The 15416-nt window shown below is 36.2% G+C and overlaps 3 protein-coding genes across 3 annotated transcripts; 1 reads left to right on the plus strand and 2 right to left on the minus strand.

Moving 5' to 3' along the window:
• Window positions 1–3622: 3622 nt before the first annotated feature.
• On the minus strand, window positions 3623–8409 carry LOC128890209 (zinc transporter ZIP1). Its single transcript, XM_054148500.1, has 4 exons — window positions 7978–8409; window positions 4869–5175; window positions 4625–4792; window positions 3623–4435 (listed from the first exon to the last, which is right to left on the minus strand). Exons 1-4 carry the CDS (start codon window positions 8331–8333, stop codon window positions 4226–4228), a joined length of 1041 nt encoding a protein of 346 aa, XP_054004475.1. The 5' UTR covers window positions 8334–8409; the 3' UTR covers window positions 3623–4225.
• A 1490-nt stretch (window positions 8410–9899) lies between these two features.
• On the plus strand, window positions 9900–11724 carry LOC128890206 (charged multivesicular body protein 7). The gene is made up of 4 exons (XM_054148492.1): window positions 9900–10215; window positions 10286–11057; window positions 11129–11324; window positions 11401–11724. The coding sequence occupies exons 1-4, from the start codon at window positions 9926–9928 to the stop codon at window positions 11487–11489; spliced, it is 1347 nt and encodes a 448-aa protein (XP_054004467.1). The 5' UTR covers window positions 9900–9925; the 3' UTR covers window positions 11490–11724.
• Window positions 11725–11797: 73 nt separating this feature from the next.
• On the minus strand, window positions 11798–15318 carry LOC128890202 (modular serine protease-like). The gene is made up of 8 exons (XM_054148481.1): window positions 15048–15318; window positions 14628–14667; window positions 14119–14505; window positions 13650–14041; window positions 13365–13577; window positions 12523–12821; window positions 12127–12454; window positions 11798–12056 (listed from the first exon to the last, which is right to left on the minus strand). Exons 1-8 carry the CDS (start codon window positions 15085–15087, stop codon window positions 11815–11817), a joined length of 1941 nt encoding a protein of 646 aa, XP_054004456.1. The 5' UTR covers window positions 15088–15318; the 3' UTR covers window positions 11798–11814.
• Window positions 15319–15416: the final 98 nt, after the last annotated feature.

The following is a 15416-nucleotide window of genomic DNA, read 5'->3' on the forward strand; positions in this document are numbered from 1 at the left end:
AAGAAGTTAAGAAACTACAATTTCCCACAAAAGTTTTTAGGGAAATTGATCGGTGTACGAATACATTCTACACCCACTGTATTCATTAAAGACATTAATCGTGAGAAATTTGCCTAAATTTCTATATCTTTCGATTTGAATAACTAAAGATTAATGATATAATGAATACTGAATGAATGATATAATATGAATAATGACCCGACAATAGTTAAATGAATTATCAACAACACTTGTTGAAGCTATTGTGGAGAATATGATTTTGCAAAATATAGCACGATTTATTCTTAACGATTATTTTATATTTTCGCTAATAGTAGATAAGAGTTAACCTACTCGAGTTATGCCGGCGATTAATTTGCTGCGGCCGTTGACTGGTCGAGCACGTAGTTCGCGTTACTGCAACCATTTGCAATCGCCTTCATTAGCGTCAAGTTGTTGGTGGGTTCCTTGGCGAGATTAGCATTTAATTCGATTAACGCTGTAACACGCCTAAGTGAAACAAGATTCACGACAACAACGAGGAGCTCCTGGGCCCGTTTGCGTCGCGCAAACTGCGAACAAATCAAGTCAGCCCTCCTGATATCGATACGCGTGATCGATGCAGAGTGCTGCAACCCATTCCCGAATTATGAGAAAAAATTATGAGAAAAAATTATGAGAACGTTAATTTCGCAATTTTATTCAGAACCACATTTTCAAACATCAAATTAGATTATACGTTTACTTATTTTTTTCCGTGAGAATTAGTCTTCACCAAACTGTATACGAGGAAAGCCAAACGGTTTTTTGATTTTTCGGTCGTATAACGAAACATTGCGCGAGGCAACGATGCATCGACTGAAAACTGTAAATTATACGCAGCGCTGCAGTGGAAATTGGAAAAGTGATTTATTTTTATTCGCGTGGCCGTAGTTCCCGCATTTTATCACCGATTCCTTTGGTATGCATTAAACGTGCCATGTTTTTTTCCAACTCTCACTCCTTCACTTTGATCGCCGTTCAGTATCAAATTTTTAAACTCTGATTCTGTCTCAAATCTAACAAATGTTTCAAGTATCAACATAGTAATGAATCACACAGACTGCTTTAAAATTTCCCTTGTGGTTGTGCTCCCTTGTAATGTGTGACTCTACAGAGTAACTCTGCAAAATTTCATGTGAAGAATAAACCACAAAAGAACATCAGTTGCTCAAGTTCGAGATTCCTCGTGTTTTTTCACGAAAACTTGGACCGATAAATAGAATCCATTGTGCGGGTTTCCTTAAGTAAGGTTTTGCGGGCAGTCAAACCTCATTAAACTCGGTTCCGTTATTCTCTGGCCACCATGTAATCATTTAGAGTACCATTGTACTCGGTGATTCGAGTAGCGGACACGAATCGGAATCAACAGCTGCACTTTGTCATTGAAATAACGGAAACCGGATCCACTTGGAGTAGACTTTTTTCCTCTCGTGAAGCTAGGCAAATGAATAACTGTTTGCAAGAAGAATAACTGAATACACTGTTTACACGACATACTTTCATTTAAGGGGTTAGTCGCAGTCAGAAAGAAGAAAAACGACATTTCTTTATGATTTTTTTTTAGTTATTAAATAATAATTTGCACAAGTAATAATTAAGTATATTTTTTTTCCCTGTCTGTTTTATGTCGCATCGACTACAAGGTCATTAGCGACAGAACTATTTGCGATTTTTTAAATCTTAGAATATATATTAATGTCTTGGAGGAAGTCTATTGTATTTCTGATGTGGTCCTGATTTTTCTTTCCTGTTGAGGTTTATGGTTGGTATTTGCTGATAGAAGTTCTGGATGGTGTTGTAAATTTTTGTTATGTTGGTGTGGTCCAAATTTTATTCCATTCTTCTTTTATTATTGTTTTTACATTAATTATTTGGTCAAGACATGGTATTGGTGTTGCAGGTATAAAGCATGTTTTAAAGAACTAAAAAACATTTTTTGTTTTAATAAACGTTTAATTTATATCGTCATAACAGCCGATGACGTAGACGATGATTTAAAAACATAGGTTTGCGGCGAGCAAGATTTCTCTACACTGGTTTACCTGAAAACAAAAACAAAGGTAGATTACGAAAATAGATTAGTCTAGCGGGTCCCTGAACGAAGGATTTTGGAAAAAATTCATTTAAAACAAGATGGCGTACATTTGGAGTTGATTTTCAATTTTTTCACTAAAATTAAGCGATTCAATACAGGATAAAAAAGAAGTATACAAGAAAATAAAAAATCCTTCGATCAGGGACCCGTTAGTCTAATATATTTTCTAAATCTACCTTTAGTTTTGTTTCCAGATGCACCAGTTTGTAGAAATCTTGCTCACCGCGAATCAAGTGGCCACCCACGCCATTGCCTGTTATGACGAAATAAATTAACCTTTTTTTACAACAAAAATTCTTTTATAGTTCTTTAAGACATACTCTGTAATATATTTACATTTCATTCAGAAAAATTATTATTTAATACGTTAAGAAAAACACACAAGAAACTGTCCGTTTCGATTTTCCTGACTGCGACTAACCTCTTACTCAAATCTCAAAGTAGAAGTAAAGAAACAAAGAAATGTATAACATATACAAAATTAATAGAAAAATGGGTGAAACCAATTATGTAGGTCACACGAGCAGGCGTGAACGCCCTATCGACTTTAAACTTCCTAATAAGGTATCGAAACACAACTCCAAGGAATATGGTACCTTAATACAACGGCGACAGTGAACTTGATCCAATCTGATACCATCGAGTATCACGAGTCCGTGCTTATCTGTCACGCTGCGAACCCGCATCTTTCAGGACGAGAGTTCTCGTGGATAAAAATCACATCCTCAGACTTAATTTTATTCGTTTATAGCTTACGCTAAATATAAAATATGACAACTGCACCTAGCGTGTGTAGAATATATTCTATTAATTAATATAATACTACAAAAACTATGTAATATACATCGAATCTGTTTTATTGATTAATATAACACTACGAACAGCTCCCAAAATCTATCGCCACTAATCTTCGAGAACAAGCACATCCCACGATACCGTACCGTCCACGAGACGTTTGATCTCGATCACGAAAGATCGATTCCTAAACTAGCGAATTTTGAATGCAATTCAAACTTGCCAAACGCGTCAACTCTTGGAGAGATCCTTGAAAACTTTGCGTGACATTAACGCCCGATCCCTGTTCGCGACGAATAATTTGTTTCGAATAAAAAAAAAGAAAAAAGAAGTGCGAATCGAAGAAACTTGTCAGACGGCCGGTGAAATATCTCGATTCCATTTCTTGGTAGATTGCTCCGAGCTAACGTAATCCAGTCGACGCAAACAATCCATGGCAAGGTGGATTTCGAAGGCGCAGAACCTCGGGAAACTTCATCTCGTTAGAAGTTATTTCAGCGAAAAGGACAGCACAACTGTCTGTGTGAAACCTCTCATAATGCACGTTATAGCAGTGTTATTTCGAGAGGAGGATGGGTGTCGAGAGGTAGACACGTCTGGACGAATCTTCAAAGACGAACTTTCCTCACCCATTAACCCCAGCGTGGCCATTTTATTTAAAAAGTCGGGATAAAAATTATTTTTTTATTATTTAAAGTATGTATAACGGAGGCCAGTAAGCAGATCTTTTATTGGGTGAATTGCTTTTGAAGAAAAAATTGTTTAATACAGGTTCAAGAGATGGCTGGCCCTTTGACACAGTGCACATCTGTTAACCAGACTACTGTATCTCTGAAAATGAAGCGGGAATGAGCAAATCAGTTTATCTATACAATTATCCTTATTAACCCTGCTCTAATAATCGTTAAAGATTGTAAGTTTAAAAACAAGTTCGACGTAGGTCAAATTGACTCGGGGAGAGCAGACTGTAAACGGACAGGAAAAAAGGGATGATCGCGGACTAAAACGTCGTATCGATTCCGATGCATGGTTCTATTTTTGTACAATATTTAAAATACGTATTTCTCTCCACCCTATCTCTCTTTCCGTCCGACACGATATTCCCAATAGCCGTCACATGTAGGTACTAGTGTCTCATATTTATACACGAACAAAGATAGCTTCGCGAGCAAATTTATTTCTGGGAAGCTTCCTATGTTTTGTCTATTTCTTTTTTATTTTGTTTTTCAGTTCTTCGCAGTCCATTGTTCCATTCCATTCGAGTTCTTTTTACGGACAATTTCTGTGAACTTTGAATAATAGCCTGAGAAGTGTTCACGTGGCCAAGTAACTGTTCAAGAGCGCAATAAAAGTGAATCCAACGCACGCGGAGAAGAACTGTAAAATACCCGCGTAACGTCGCTCGCTCTTATGCCATCTTGCCCTCTCTCTGGGAAGTATCTCGCTGACTGTCACGTAGAGCAACGTGCCACCAGCTAAACCTTGCAAAAACGGAAAGGCGAAGTCCATCCAGCTCTTGTCCAACTGCTCGAATCCAAAAATTTTATCATTTCTGTTATTATCACATTTCTGTCTCTAAACAGTAAATCTGGACTGAGTGTTCTTTTATATTATATTAAATTACAATATTCTATATATCATTGTATAGTATATGTATGGCTATTTATAACATATTTATTAGTACATGGAATATTATAGTTGTAAGGTACTCACGCGGAGCGTTATCATTCCGATTCCTATTCCGATTGCAGACCCGATGGAGAAAAAGAAAATTGCTAAAAGTAGCCTGCAAAGGCTGCTGTTGGCGCCTGCTAGCTCCAATCCTAAACAAAAACCGACGACGAACTTGTGAGAGGACACTGCTCCCACCAAAAGTAATACCTGAAAATAATATCTGTCTTTTAATCAAATCCTCAGGCATCTTTACGAGTTTATACAGATGAATGTTGACAGTCACCTCTGACATGGCTTTCTGCAAACCGATCGCCAGTCCCTCGAGGATCGAGTGCACCGTGAGGGCCAGCAAAAGGCCCATCAAGTTGGTATTAGACTCCTGGCACGGTTTGGAATGATTCACATGGCACAAAAACGTGGCCTCCTCGTTGAAACAAGGTGGCGCATTAGGCGCGTACTGCGTCATCCCGTAAGTGCTGCTTTTCCATCCACTGTGCGTTCCATGTCCATCGAGATTCGTCTGATAAAGTGATTTCGGATTGACCTCGGGTCCGTGCACGCTCCCGATGGTCCTCGTCGTCGCGCCATAGCTGCAATCCAGGATTCCATTTTCTAATTGCCCGTAGTATAAATTAATGAGGAGGAATCCAGATTTCTTACTGTGACGGAAGCTAATTACTTCGGGGAGAGTCCCTTTTCTGGAATGTTTTAAGGGAAGATAAATATTTACTGATGGTAATCGAGGGGAGAAGTCGCGACCTTTGGGAAAGATATTCTTCGGTTTTGGAGGTCTAATGGCATACTAATATTGATGTACAATGTACACTGGGTTGTCCAAGTTAATTGCAAGGGGTTGTGGAAGCCTCTTAGGGCAAATATTGTTGGGGAGGAAATATCTTTTTCTTCTTCAAACTCTGCCCTAAATTTTCTAAAAGAGATATAGCGGTTTTATATTATATTGTTATAAGATCAATTTTGAACATGATTGGAGACGTTTTAAACGAGGAATACGTTACAGAATTTTTCCAGATTTTTCAAATTAAAGATCCATGCTTTCAAATAAATAAACAAATGTATCCTAATTCTAAACCTTGTATTTTTCAAAGTTCAATAAATCCACTTATTACTTCTACCAATTTTTTTATTCATCCATTTGATTGGACGTGAGAGCATCTGGGATGTGCAATAATAGCGATAAACCACAATAAACACTGTGATAAAGGAAAGAAAAAATTTCTCTCGACATCAGACCAAAGAAAAATGGCTACCTGTAAATTCACGGCCGGGTATATCACGCCTGAAAGATATCTAACTTCGATTGGTATCTAACAGTCGCACTTATCGAGAGATAAATCGATTTTCGACGTGGCGTCCAACTTTTGTTCGTTTTCCCGCGTGCAAAAATCCTTCGAGCGCTCGACCAGACAACGGAAGAGAAAGAGTGAAAGAATAACGCGATTAAACGCGGCTTCCATCGAATTTCTTCTCAGTCTTCCATTATCAGGCGTTTGCTGAACACTTCAATCGTATTATCGAGTAATTAAGAATGAAATGTTCGATTATTCACGTTGGTGTATTGTTTACGCCAGTTGTTCTCCACTTTTCGTGTATTTGTAATATTTTGCTTTTTTATGAAAAGGCTACTTCGTTTTCATTTTAAAGGTGTTGATTCGCATCTCGTTCTTCACAGTTGATGTCTTTTCTCCCGCCATTATCAGTCGCCTGATACGCGACAATTTAAAAACATTAAAGAAATTAAAAGCTTCTTCCTTATCAATCAAATATATCTGCCTCGAACATAAGTCATTGAAAATTAATATTCGTCTACAATCACCAACGTACTGATCATATTTACTCTCTGGGAATAAAAACGTCTCGAACTAATATAATGTATGAACTCCGTTCAATGAAATTACGTTCCTCCCTTTATTTTGCTCGTTGAACGATGCACACTCTAGAATCGCCATAATCGTTATTCCCATTTGATAATACCAAAATAGCTACACGCCTGCTGACCAGTCCAGTGGATATCTTAAGACGGTTATGCAATGTGCAAACATGCTAGATACCGAACGAGACGAGAATGATTTGTCCAACGTGAAACTAGTGAAATCAGCTCTGAATTCATCTTAACCACAACGTACTTCAAAACCACTAAAACCTCATATCTTGTCAAAAATTACAAATCTAGCAGAATGGTGACATAAACTCCCTCTAAATTCGTCTTGACCGCAACATAGTTGAATTTCATAACAATCTCTACATCCAAAATTGACAGGTTCACCGGGAAATGGTACCTGCCTTCCATCTCTACTACTACAAGGCTCTACACCAGTTACTGTCGCTGGAAGAGATCTTGTGAGGTCGTAAACCGAAACAGTATTTATTGGTTTATTGGCCCAGGTAATTGATCCGTAGGACGACAGGGGTGTAAAATTGGAAAAACCGACAACTTTTTGTTAGAGATGGGAGTTGTAAATAATTAATTACACTCTATATTAAAAGAGATCTCATGGTCAACTAACTAAAACTTCGACCCTAGAAGGAAATCCGGGTCCTCTCATCTCTCTCGAGTGTTTATGTTTCAGGTCGCCACAGTTCGACTTTTAAAACAAAGTATCGACGGCGGTACGTAGGAGTGAAACACTTCGGAGAACGGCGATTCAATTTTGAACAAAGAACAATAAGTTCATTCTTCGTTAAGCGTATTGATAATCCAACACTCTTGGCGATGATTGGTTAACTAAGTTCCTACCTACCACAGTATTTTCAATAAATCGGCCAACAGAATTATGTGTGAACATACATAAGAAGAAAACAGTTATTGAAATATGATGAACATCCTAATTCTGATACCATACGGCCCTGGACGAAAAGTCTAGCTCTGTCCTTGTCTAAAAAGGTGTCACATTACTAATTGCGGTCAACTTAAGTTGTAAAGATCAATGTCCGACCGACTTTACGACCTCGCAAGATCCCTTCCAGCGACAGTACAGTTACTGCTCGAAACAAAGGGGTGTCCTAAGAGGACAAAGACGATTCAAATCGCTGTTTATTTATACCTGACAACTTTCTAGCCAACCTAATACTACAGTCCCAAAAATGTTGTAACACCTTGAAATGGGTGGTTTGGGAGGTGATTTGAAACAACTTTTTCCTTAGCGAAAATGTTGTCCAAGGCTTCGTTGAGGAGATATTAACGGAAAATGTCGACCGATCAGAGCGCTCCAACGGTATACGCGCGCTCTGATCGGTCAACATTTTCCGTTAATATCTCCTCAACGAAGCCTCGGACAACATTTTCGCTAAGGAAAAAGTTGTTTCAAATCACCTCCCGAATCACCCATTTCAAGATGTGACAACATTTTTGGGACACCCTGTATACTACATACAATTGGTTCCCCGTGACTCCGTGCCTGTTCTCATATCGCTGCTCAGGGCTGTGCTCTTCCTCGCTGCCCCAGAAATAATGCACAACTTCGTCCACGAGGTAGAGCAGAAGGAATCCGCAAGAGAATAGCAGCTCTGCGTATTGCGGTACCGACTCCCTCGTCTCTGGCAACATGTGGAGGATCGAGGTGGCCAGCAGCACTCCACCCCCGAAGCAGAGGGTGCACGAGAGGAACAACCTCTGCTGGAGGTCGCGTACGCGTGAAACGAAGCACGCTGGAGCAACCCCCACGACGAAACTTCCCACCCCGATGGCGATCATCGAGGCGAGCTTCGCCTGGACCACGGTGATCGTCATTTTCCTGACGACCAACGCGAGCTACGCGCGGGACCAGATCGGCTGACACTGGCAGGAACACTCGTACGCGCGATTGACGCTAATCTGGCAGCCAGTGATAAGGTCAATCGACTGGAGAGTGATACGAGCGCCGACACTCTTAAAAATCGGCTATCGGTGAAACTCGACGGATAATGGGCACGGTTCCAGGCTCGTGATTGCATTACTATCTGTCGTCGACTGTACATCATGCATTGATCACGATCGTGGCCACCGACAGGTGGGGAAAATTCTTATCTGGAGAGGAATTTTGAGTGAGAAATGGTAAACAGGGGTTTTGTAGAATGGTTTCAAGATTGTTTCTGTTGGGGGTGACTCTTGGCAGTCGATTTATGGGTATTCTGAAGCTCAGTTAGTGGGAAATGTTTGTTTAAGAGGGTGGTGAGTGTGGTTGTAAGTTGTACATTGAATGGGAATTGAAAGATATGGAGTAATAAATTTAATGAGAATAAAATTTAATCTAACACTTACTACGTGGACTCCTAGCGTAGTTTCATGTCTAAATTCCCTCGGCTACTATGTTTGGTGCAAGTGGCGCAATCTCTTCATTGCTCGTGAAGCTCAAACGGAGGTAGCAGGAGAACAGAATAGACAAGGAAGTTACACGTGATAATGTGCGAGAGAGAAAGATAAATGTGCGACAAGGACGACAACTGTTCACTCTCTGGTGGCGCAATCTATGAACAAAGCGATGAACAAATTTTTCTTGACGTTACTTTTCCTTACATAACTCCGGTAATGTAACTCTCATGAAGACTGTATAAGGAGATCCAACTCCATACGAAAGTTACTAGAAAACTGTTATCAAAATCCCGAACTCGTGGCGCAAGTGACCATAGGCTACGATATACATATGTCATATGTGTATGTATTATATATATATATGATACATGTATACATACAGTACAATAGTACTGAGTCCATGTATGTATGGTCGAAGCTCCACTGGCTCCTATCTAGCTAGGGTACCTCGGGATTGCTAAGCCCGTACTGTAGCTGTAGCTGCATACCACTTTTTATGTATCCCGTTGCGGTCGAATGTCGGAAAATAACCTAAACCTTTACAAGTTGCAGTCGAATGTCGGGAAATAGCCGCCCCTATATTACAAAGCGACCTACACACGTCTATCTCTTTGAACAATATTATACACACTAGTATAGTAAACTATAGACTATTACAATTCTTTTGAAAGGAAATTTGACGCAAATCTTCACAACAATAGTCTCTGAATGTTGCTGCTAATCTATATTTGGTGTCCTGAAGTACACAAGTGTACATATATCAGTGTACTTGTGTAGTCAGAGTACATACACAAGTGCACACTTCTAATATTTACGTCTTTAGAATGATTTCGATGACATTTTTAAATAATGAAATGTTTACATCTTATTGTGAACACTAGAAAATTAGCAATACTTGAGGAATATTTTAATTACATGTGACAGAAGATTGATATTTTAAAGTGGCAAGTATTACTCTTAACCATTATATCATAACAACACAATGTATAATAGTATAACTTAACTTGAAAATAATTCCATGTAGTCGAAAAATGTCTGTGGAAACTAAAGCTATGGATAATAATTTGCCATTACCGCCTGATAAAATGCCAAAATGTTGGAACGAAGAAGAAAGAATGAATGCTTTGTTTTCTCCTTTTCGAAGTAAATCTGCCAATCCACAAGACTGGACATCTAAATACAAGTTTTGGCAAAACCTAATATATGAATGGTTGAAGCATAACATGCAATCCAGTTTCTCTATCGCAGACTTAAATGTTGCTTTTAAAAGGAAAGGTTGCACTCCGCTTTGTTTGACATCTGTTGTTGAAGAACTGCTCAAGTAATTCTGTTTCTACTAGCTTTGATAGTTTGTACATAATTATAGATTATTAATTTGAATAATGTTACAGAAATGGTGAAATAATTCCAGAAACTGAATTTTTAAAAGAACCATGCGATTCTTGGACATCATGGTCAATTGATATATTTGTAAAGAGACCGTTTGTATGGTCATTTTCAAAAGTTAAAAGTTACGTTGTAAGCAATGAAATTAATAAAGAAACTAGATATATTCATTTGCAAATTATTAGTGAATTAGCAGAATCAATATTTTTTATTTTGAAAGACGAAAAGGAAAATCTTCTTGTACCATTTTCTGAGGTACTAAAAAGTTGTAAATCTAAAATGAACAAAAATATATCTGATAATACTGTCATGTTAGTTTTAATATGGTTAAGACGTAAAAAAAAAGTGGTCTTTACAAATAATATAAATGAAAATGAGTTGTTAATTAAGATTGCTGTACACTCGTCTGATAATATAACAGAAATTGAGGAAGCACTGTATAAATTAGAGAAACAAGAAAATGAGCTTGTAAACGAGATACATCTCATGGAAGAAAAAAAAATCGATATCATTAATCAGTCCAAATCTTACTTAGCAAAAGGATTAAGACAAATGGCAAAGACACATTTAAGAAAAAAATTCGAGTTAGAAAATACCATTGAAAAAAGAGTGCAGACTCTTGAGAACATTCGATCCCTTGTATTAAGTATTCAGAATACTCATACAAACACTGCTGTATTGTCAGCCTACAAAACAGGATCTGATGTGTTAAAGAAATTAAACGAAAGCGATATATCAGAATCTAATGTCAAAGATATTATGGATAACTTGTCAGAGGTGGGTAATGTAATACCTGGCAGGTAACAATTTATCACTTTGTTTTCATCTAAATGAACTATGAATTTTAGGCCTTGGAAGAACAAAACGAAGTACAACTTATGTTATCAGAGAATTTGAAAAACGATATTTCCGATATTGATCTAGAACAAGAATTAGAGGAATTAATGAAACTTGATGAAGACTCTTTGCCTTCAATACCAAGTGAAAAATTAAGTTCTAATATTGATGAACTTGAACAAAGATTAAAAAATTTGCAAGTTGAAAGTAAGATTTATAATGCTACAAATATGACACATTCTAATTGTTGTTACAATATAATTTGTAAAATTTTATTTTTTAGGTACTCCTACATCTAATGTTGCTTCATTTGAGTCATCATCGCGAAATGTTCGTAACAAAGAAACATTAAGGAACCTAGAATATGTGTGATCTGTGAATGTCAATAAATTATTAGCAAAATTTTATTAATAGAATACATGTATATCCATTTATTTACTTACATCATGTTTTATTTTTTAAATTGCTTCACATACAAATATTTCTTGTAATATAATAGTATTTATTAAGGTTTTATATAAATGCATTCTGTAAGAGTATATAACCTAATCGTATAAAATATGTGATTTTACACGAATCCATTCAAAATATTATTTTTAATATCGTATAGTCTGTGCCTTATTATTCCGTTATATCGACTATTTGTAAAATGATACATGATAATGCCAATACCAAATTCCAAATATGCCTATATAAATTATGGTACTGTAAAACATGAAGGAAATGATTTATTTATTTGTAATCTAAGGATAACGTCTTGTATCCATGTCATATGACGGGACACTATCGTATATAGAGAATATGTAGTACTGTCACAAGTTCTACCTGCTCCTGTTACTTTCACGCCAAGGCTAACACTAACAATACCTTTCAAATACCATAGATTTCCACTTTGAACAACTAATCCGCCGCCGCTATCGCCATCACATACCGACGATCCTAAAATCGTCATGTTTTTAATACATTTCACAACAAAACAGAAAATAATTGCTGTAATTTCTTTACTAACCATTCGTGTATCCAGCGCAAAATTTATCAATCGTAACATATCGTTTAGTTTCGAAAGGATCGCTTGACGATAAGCATTGATTCAAAGGGATGTACGGCACTGTAAGGGATTGCAAAATAGAACTATACGTTCCAAATTGAGTTTTGCCAAATCCTGCTACTTTTCCCAAAGTTCCAACTTCTAATTCGACTTGATGGTAAATGTCCAAACATATCGGTAACAGTAAAGATGAAAATACAAATGGTTTCGTAATTTCTAATATAGCTATGTCGCCAGCATAGTTTCCCTCTAATCCCAAATAGTTACACACGATGTATATATTTTTTACCTGAAATAAAAAAAATTACGATCATTGGTATCATTTTTAAACAATGTAAATAGTATAAATGTAAATACCTTAGCCCTTTTCACAGTCAATGGATTGTGAAGAATGGAATCGTAATCTTTATAAATGTTTCCCGTTAATATGTAATACTTTGACGGGTCATCTAATGTCTTAGTGCGTTCGATGAATACGCAATGCGCTGCAGTTACTAAAAGTTTCTCGTGAATAATAGTTGCACCACAAATAAATTCTTTAATCGCGTCAGGTGCTTCTGCTCTGTAAATTGTGGCATGCCATGGAAACTCGGTGATATTAGGTCTAGTTCCATTTACGATAAGAGGCGTAGCATTTGGATGTGTAATACCGCATTCTAAAACATAAATCTTTACTATGTAAATTGTAGTAATTTGCGAGAGATAATTCACATTTATTTCTTAAATTAGTAGTACTACACAGAAGTAGGTAACAAATTCAGAGGCAAATAAGAACGTCAACATATTTATTAAACATATAAACATAATAACTTTAACTGATAAATGGCAATAAATAAAAATGTGTAATACTCTTTTGTTACAACATTTGTATACATTACGATTTATATGTGAATTATCTCAATATGCATAAGAAAGTTCATTTTGCAGATTTCAAATTACATATATTAGTATACTTTGTGAAATTATTCGTATCCTGTTACATAGATTAAATTCATATTCTTAATATTATGTGATAATAGTTGTACGTTTACTTTCGTTACTAATTGTAACATCAACGTTCGATTTAATTTGTTTGTCCTTATTACTGTAAATAATGATCTTATCGTCTAATATTTGTATCAATGTAGAATTATTTTTCTGTATATCGGTTTGCAATGAGATAGAAGTTTCGTTAACGTAAATATTTATTGCTGGCCGACCTGGGATACATCGCATCGGCTCTGGTTCCCATTGTCCATTTTCGTTACATCTAACTGTTAAATGTAAAGGGGACGTTATATCCGGGCGATAACTATTCCTACAAGACATTTCTCCCTGTGTACGAGGCAAAGCAGAGTCGCATGATACTTCTTGATCATCGTATTTACACCAAGCGGTTACCGAAGTTGACAATAAAGATTTACAACGTATTTCTGAAATACAACAAATTATCCATGACATTTACAGACAAGTATATATTTAGACTTAGCATTATATTTGCGTACCTTCACAAATCGGAATATTCAACCATTTGCCTCCCACACCACAAACTACATCAGGTGAGCCTTTGATTTTATAACCTTTTCTACAGGTGTAAACTAAATATGCACCTGGTTGTAATTCAGTACCTTCCTCAATATCACAATTCTCTTGAATAGAACATTGTGATTTATGCAATTTTCTGTAACCATTTTGTGGCTGTGGTGGTGCATTACAAAATTCTCTTGTAGGTAAGGGAATCCAAGGAGATGTGTCAGTGTCTGGCGATTTTTCTGTAACACTTCCACATAATTCCGGATTTTCATCGGAACTATCTGCACAATTTATGACTCCATTACACTTTAAATTACCATCGATACAGGCACCATAGTGACAACGAAAGAGTAACTGTGAGCAGCTATAAAAATTTTTAAATAATTAAGTATTAATGAGATAATAAATTCTAATTTTTTGTTTTTTGATTTGGAAACTTACGCAATGGACCCACACTGAATAAATGTTTCATCTGATTTATCTGCACAATCAGGAGTACCATCACATAAATTACTTGCAGAAATGCATTCTCCATTACTACATTTGAACTCATCTGTTGAACATGTTGTGGATGAATTATGCTGGCTACCTCTACACCTAGATATTGTTTCATCACTATTATCGATACAGTCTTTCACTCCATTGCAAGTCTTATCTCCATCTACACATGCACCATATGCACATCGAAATGCATAACCAGGACATGTTATTCCTGGTTTACTACATTCTTCACGTGTTTCATCAGACCCATCTTCACAATCTGCTCGCCCATCGCATAACAATTCACTTGCTATGCAATGTTCATTTTTACACTGAAATTTGTCCAAGCTGTTGACAAGAAATAATACTCAATTTGTCATTTTCAATTATTAAACAATTTATTACTGACTCACTTTATGTTATTTACTACAAGTCAGACAGGTATGTTATGTAAAATTTGTTCTACTCACCCACACAACTTATTTTGCCCGTATCCATATTCTATTGCACCTGTTTAAAAAATAAAGATATATTTTTTTGCTCCTGTTTCATTTTATTGCCAACCTACATTTTTTCCCATTATAAAAATAAGATTATATGTACAATAAAAATTATTTTTGTAAGTATTTATACTTCATTGTAATACATGATATATAACTTTTCCTTTCAAGAGTTCAAGGTCATTGTTAAACTGGTTTTTGGAGCTAGATGTATATGTAATATTTATTACTGTATTTTATTATAAGAATGATATAAGAATGAAACAAAATAAATTGATTATATTTATTCCTTGACAAATAATATATTCTTTAAAATACTTAAAATAAATAATGCTCAATTTTTTAAATTATACTTTGACTTTATCATACAATATAAATACATTTACTTACATGCAATTATTAAAATAAATCCAATTGTCATAGTCTTCATAATAACGAAAGTAAATCCGAAAAAGGTGGCGAATCGCTTATTTATTCACTACTTATCAATCTGGGATTACCCGTCTGAAGCAACCGTGGATCCACGCGGATGAAACTGCTTCGCATTTGTGTGCGTACGTGTGTTTTAAGAGGAAATACTTACCGCTTCTATGAAGCAATCTTCATTCGGTGATTACGTTTGAAAGAAAGACGTAAATAACATACAACTGATATTTCTCATACTACTCGATAGATAACAGAAACAAGAAAGCGAACGATAGGATTATTATAATCAATAATCGAATAAGGATAACTTAATGACATTTTACAGTAAAATAT

Source organism: Hylaeus anthracinus, unplaced genomic scaffold, assembly GCF_026225885.1.
Source record: "Hylaeus anthracinus isolate JK02 unplaced genomic scaffold, UHH_iyHylAnth1.0_haploid 12000, whole genome shotgun sequence".
Lineage (NCBI taxonomy): Eukaryota > Metazoa > Arthropoda > Insecta > Hymenoptera > Colletidae > Hylaeus > Hylaeus anthracinus.

Excerpts from the sequence above, each read along its gene's own strand:
- LOC128890206 (XM_054148492.1), top strand. The coding sequence starts at position 9,926 with ATGTCTGTGGAAACTAAAGCTATGGATAATAATTTGCCATTACCGCCT. Across the intron at positions 10,216-10,285 it reads GTTGTTGAAGAACTGCTCAA|AAATGGTGAAATAATTCCAG; the intron begins GTAATTCTGTTT and ends ATAATGTTACAG. Across the intron at positions 11,325-11,400 it reads AAAAAATTTGCAAGTTGAAA|GTACTCCTACATCTAATGTT; the intron begins GTAAGATTTATA and ends TTTATTTTTTAG.
- LOC128890202 (XM_054148481.1), bottom strand. The coding sequence starts at position 15,087 with ATGAAGACTATGACAATTGGATTTATTTTAATAATTGCAT. Across the intron at positions 14,506-14,627 it reads GGGCAAAATAAGTTGTGTGG|CTTGGACAAATTTCAGTGTA; the intron begins GTGAGTAGAACA and ends TCTTGTCAACAG. Across the intron at positions 14,042-14,118 it reads ATTCAGTGTGGGTCCATTGC|CTGCTCACAGTTACTCTTTC; the intron begins GTAAGTTTCCAA and ends AAATTTTTATAG.
- LOC128890209 (XM_054148500.1), bottom strand. The coding sequence starts at position 8,333 with ATGACGATCACCGTGGTCCAGGCGAAGCTCGCCTCGATGATCGCCATC. Across the intron at positions 5,176-7,977 it reads GGAGTCACGGGGAACCAATT|CTATGGCGCGACGACGAGGA; the intron begins GTATGTAGTATA and ends CCTGGATTGCAG. Across the intron at positions 4,436-4,624 it reads TCGGAATGATAACGCTCCGC|TTGGACAAGAGCTGGATGGA; the intron begins GTGAGTACCTTA and ends GGATTCGAGCAG.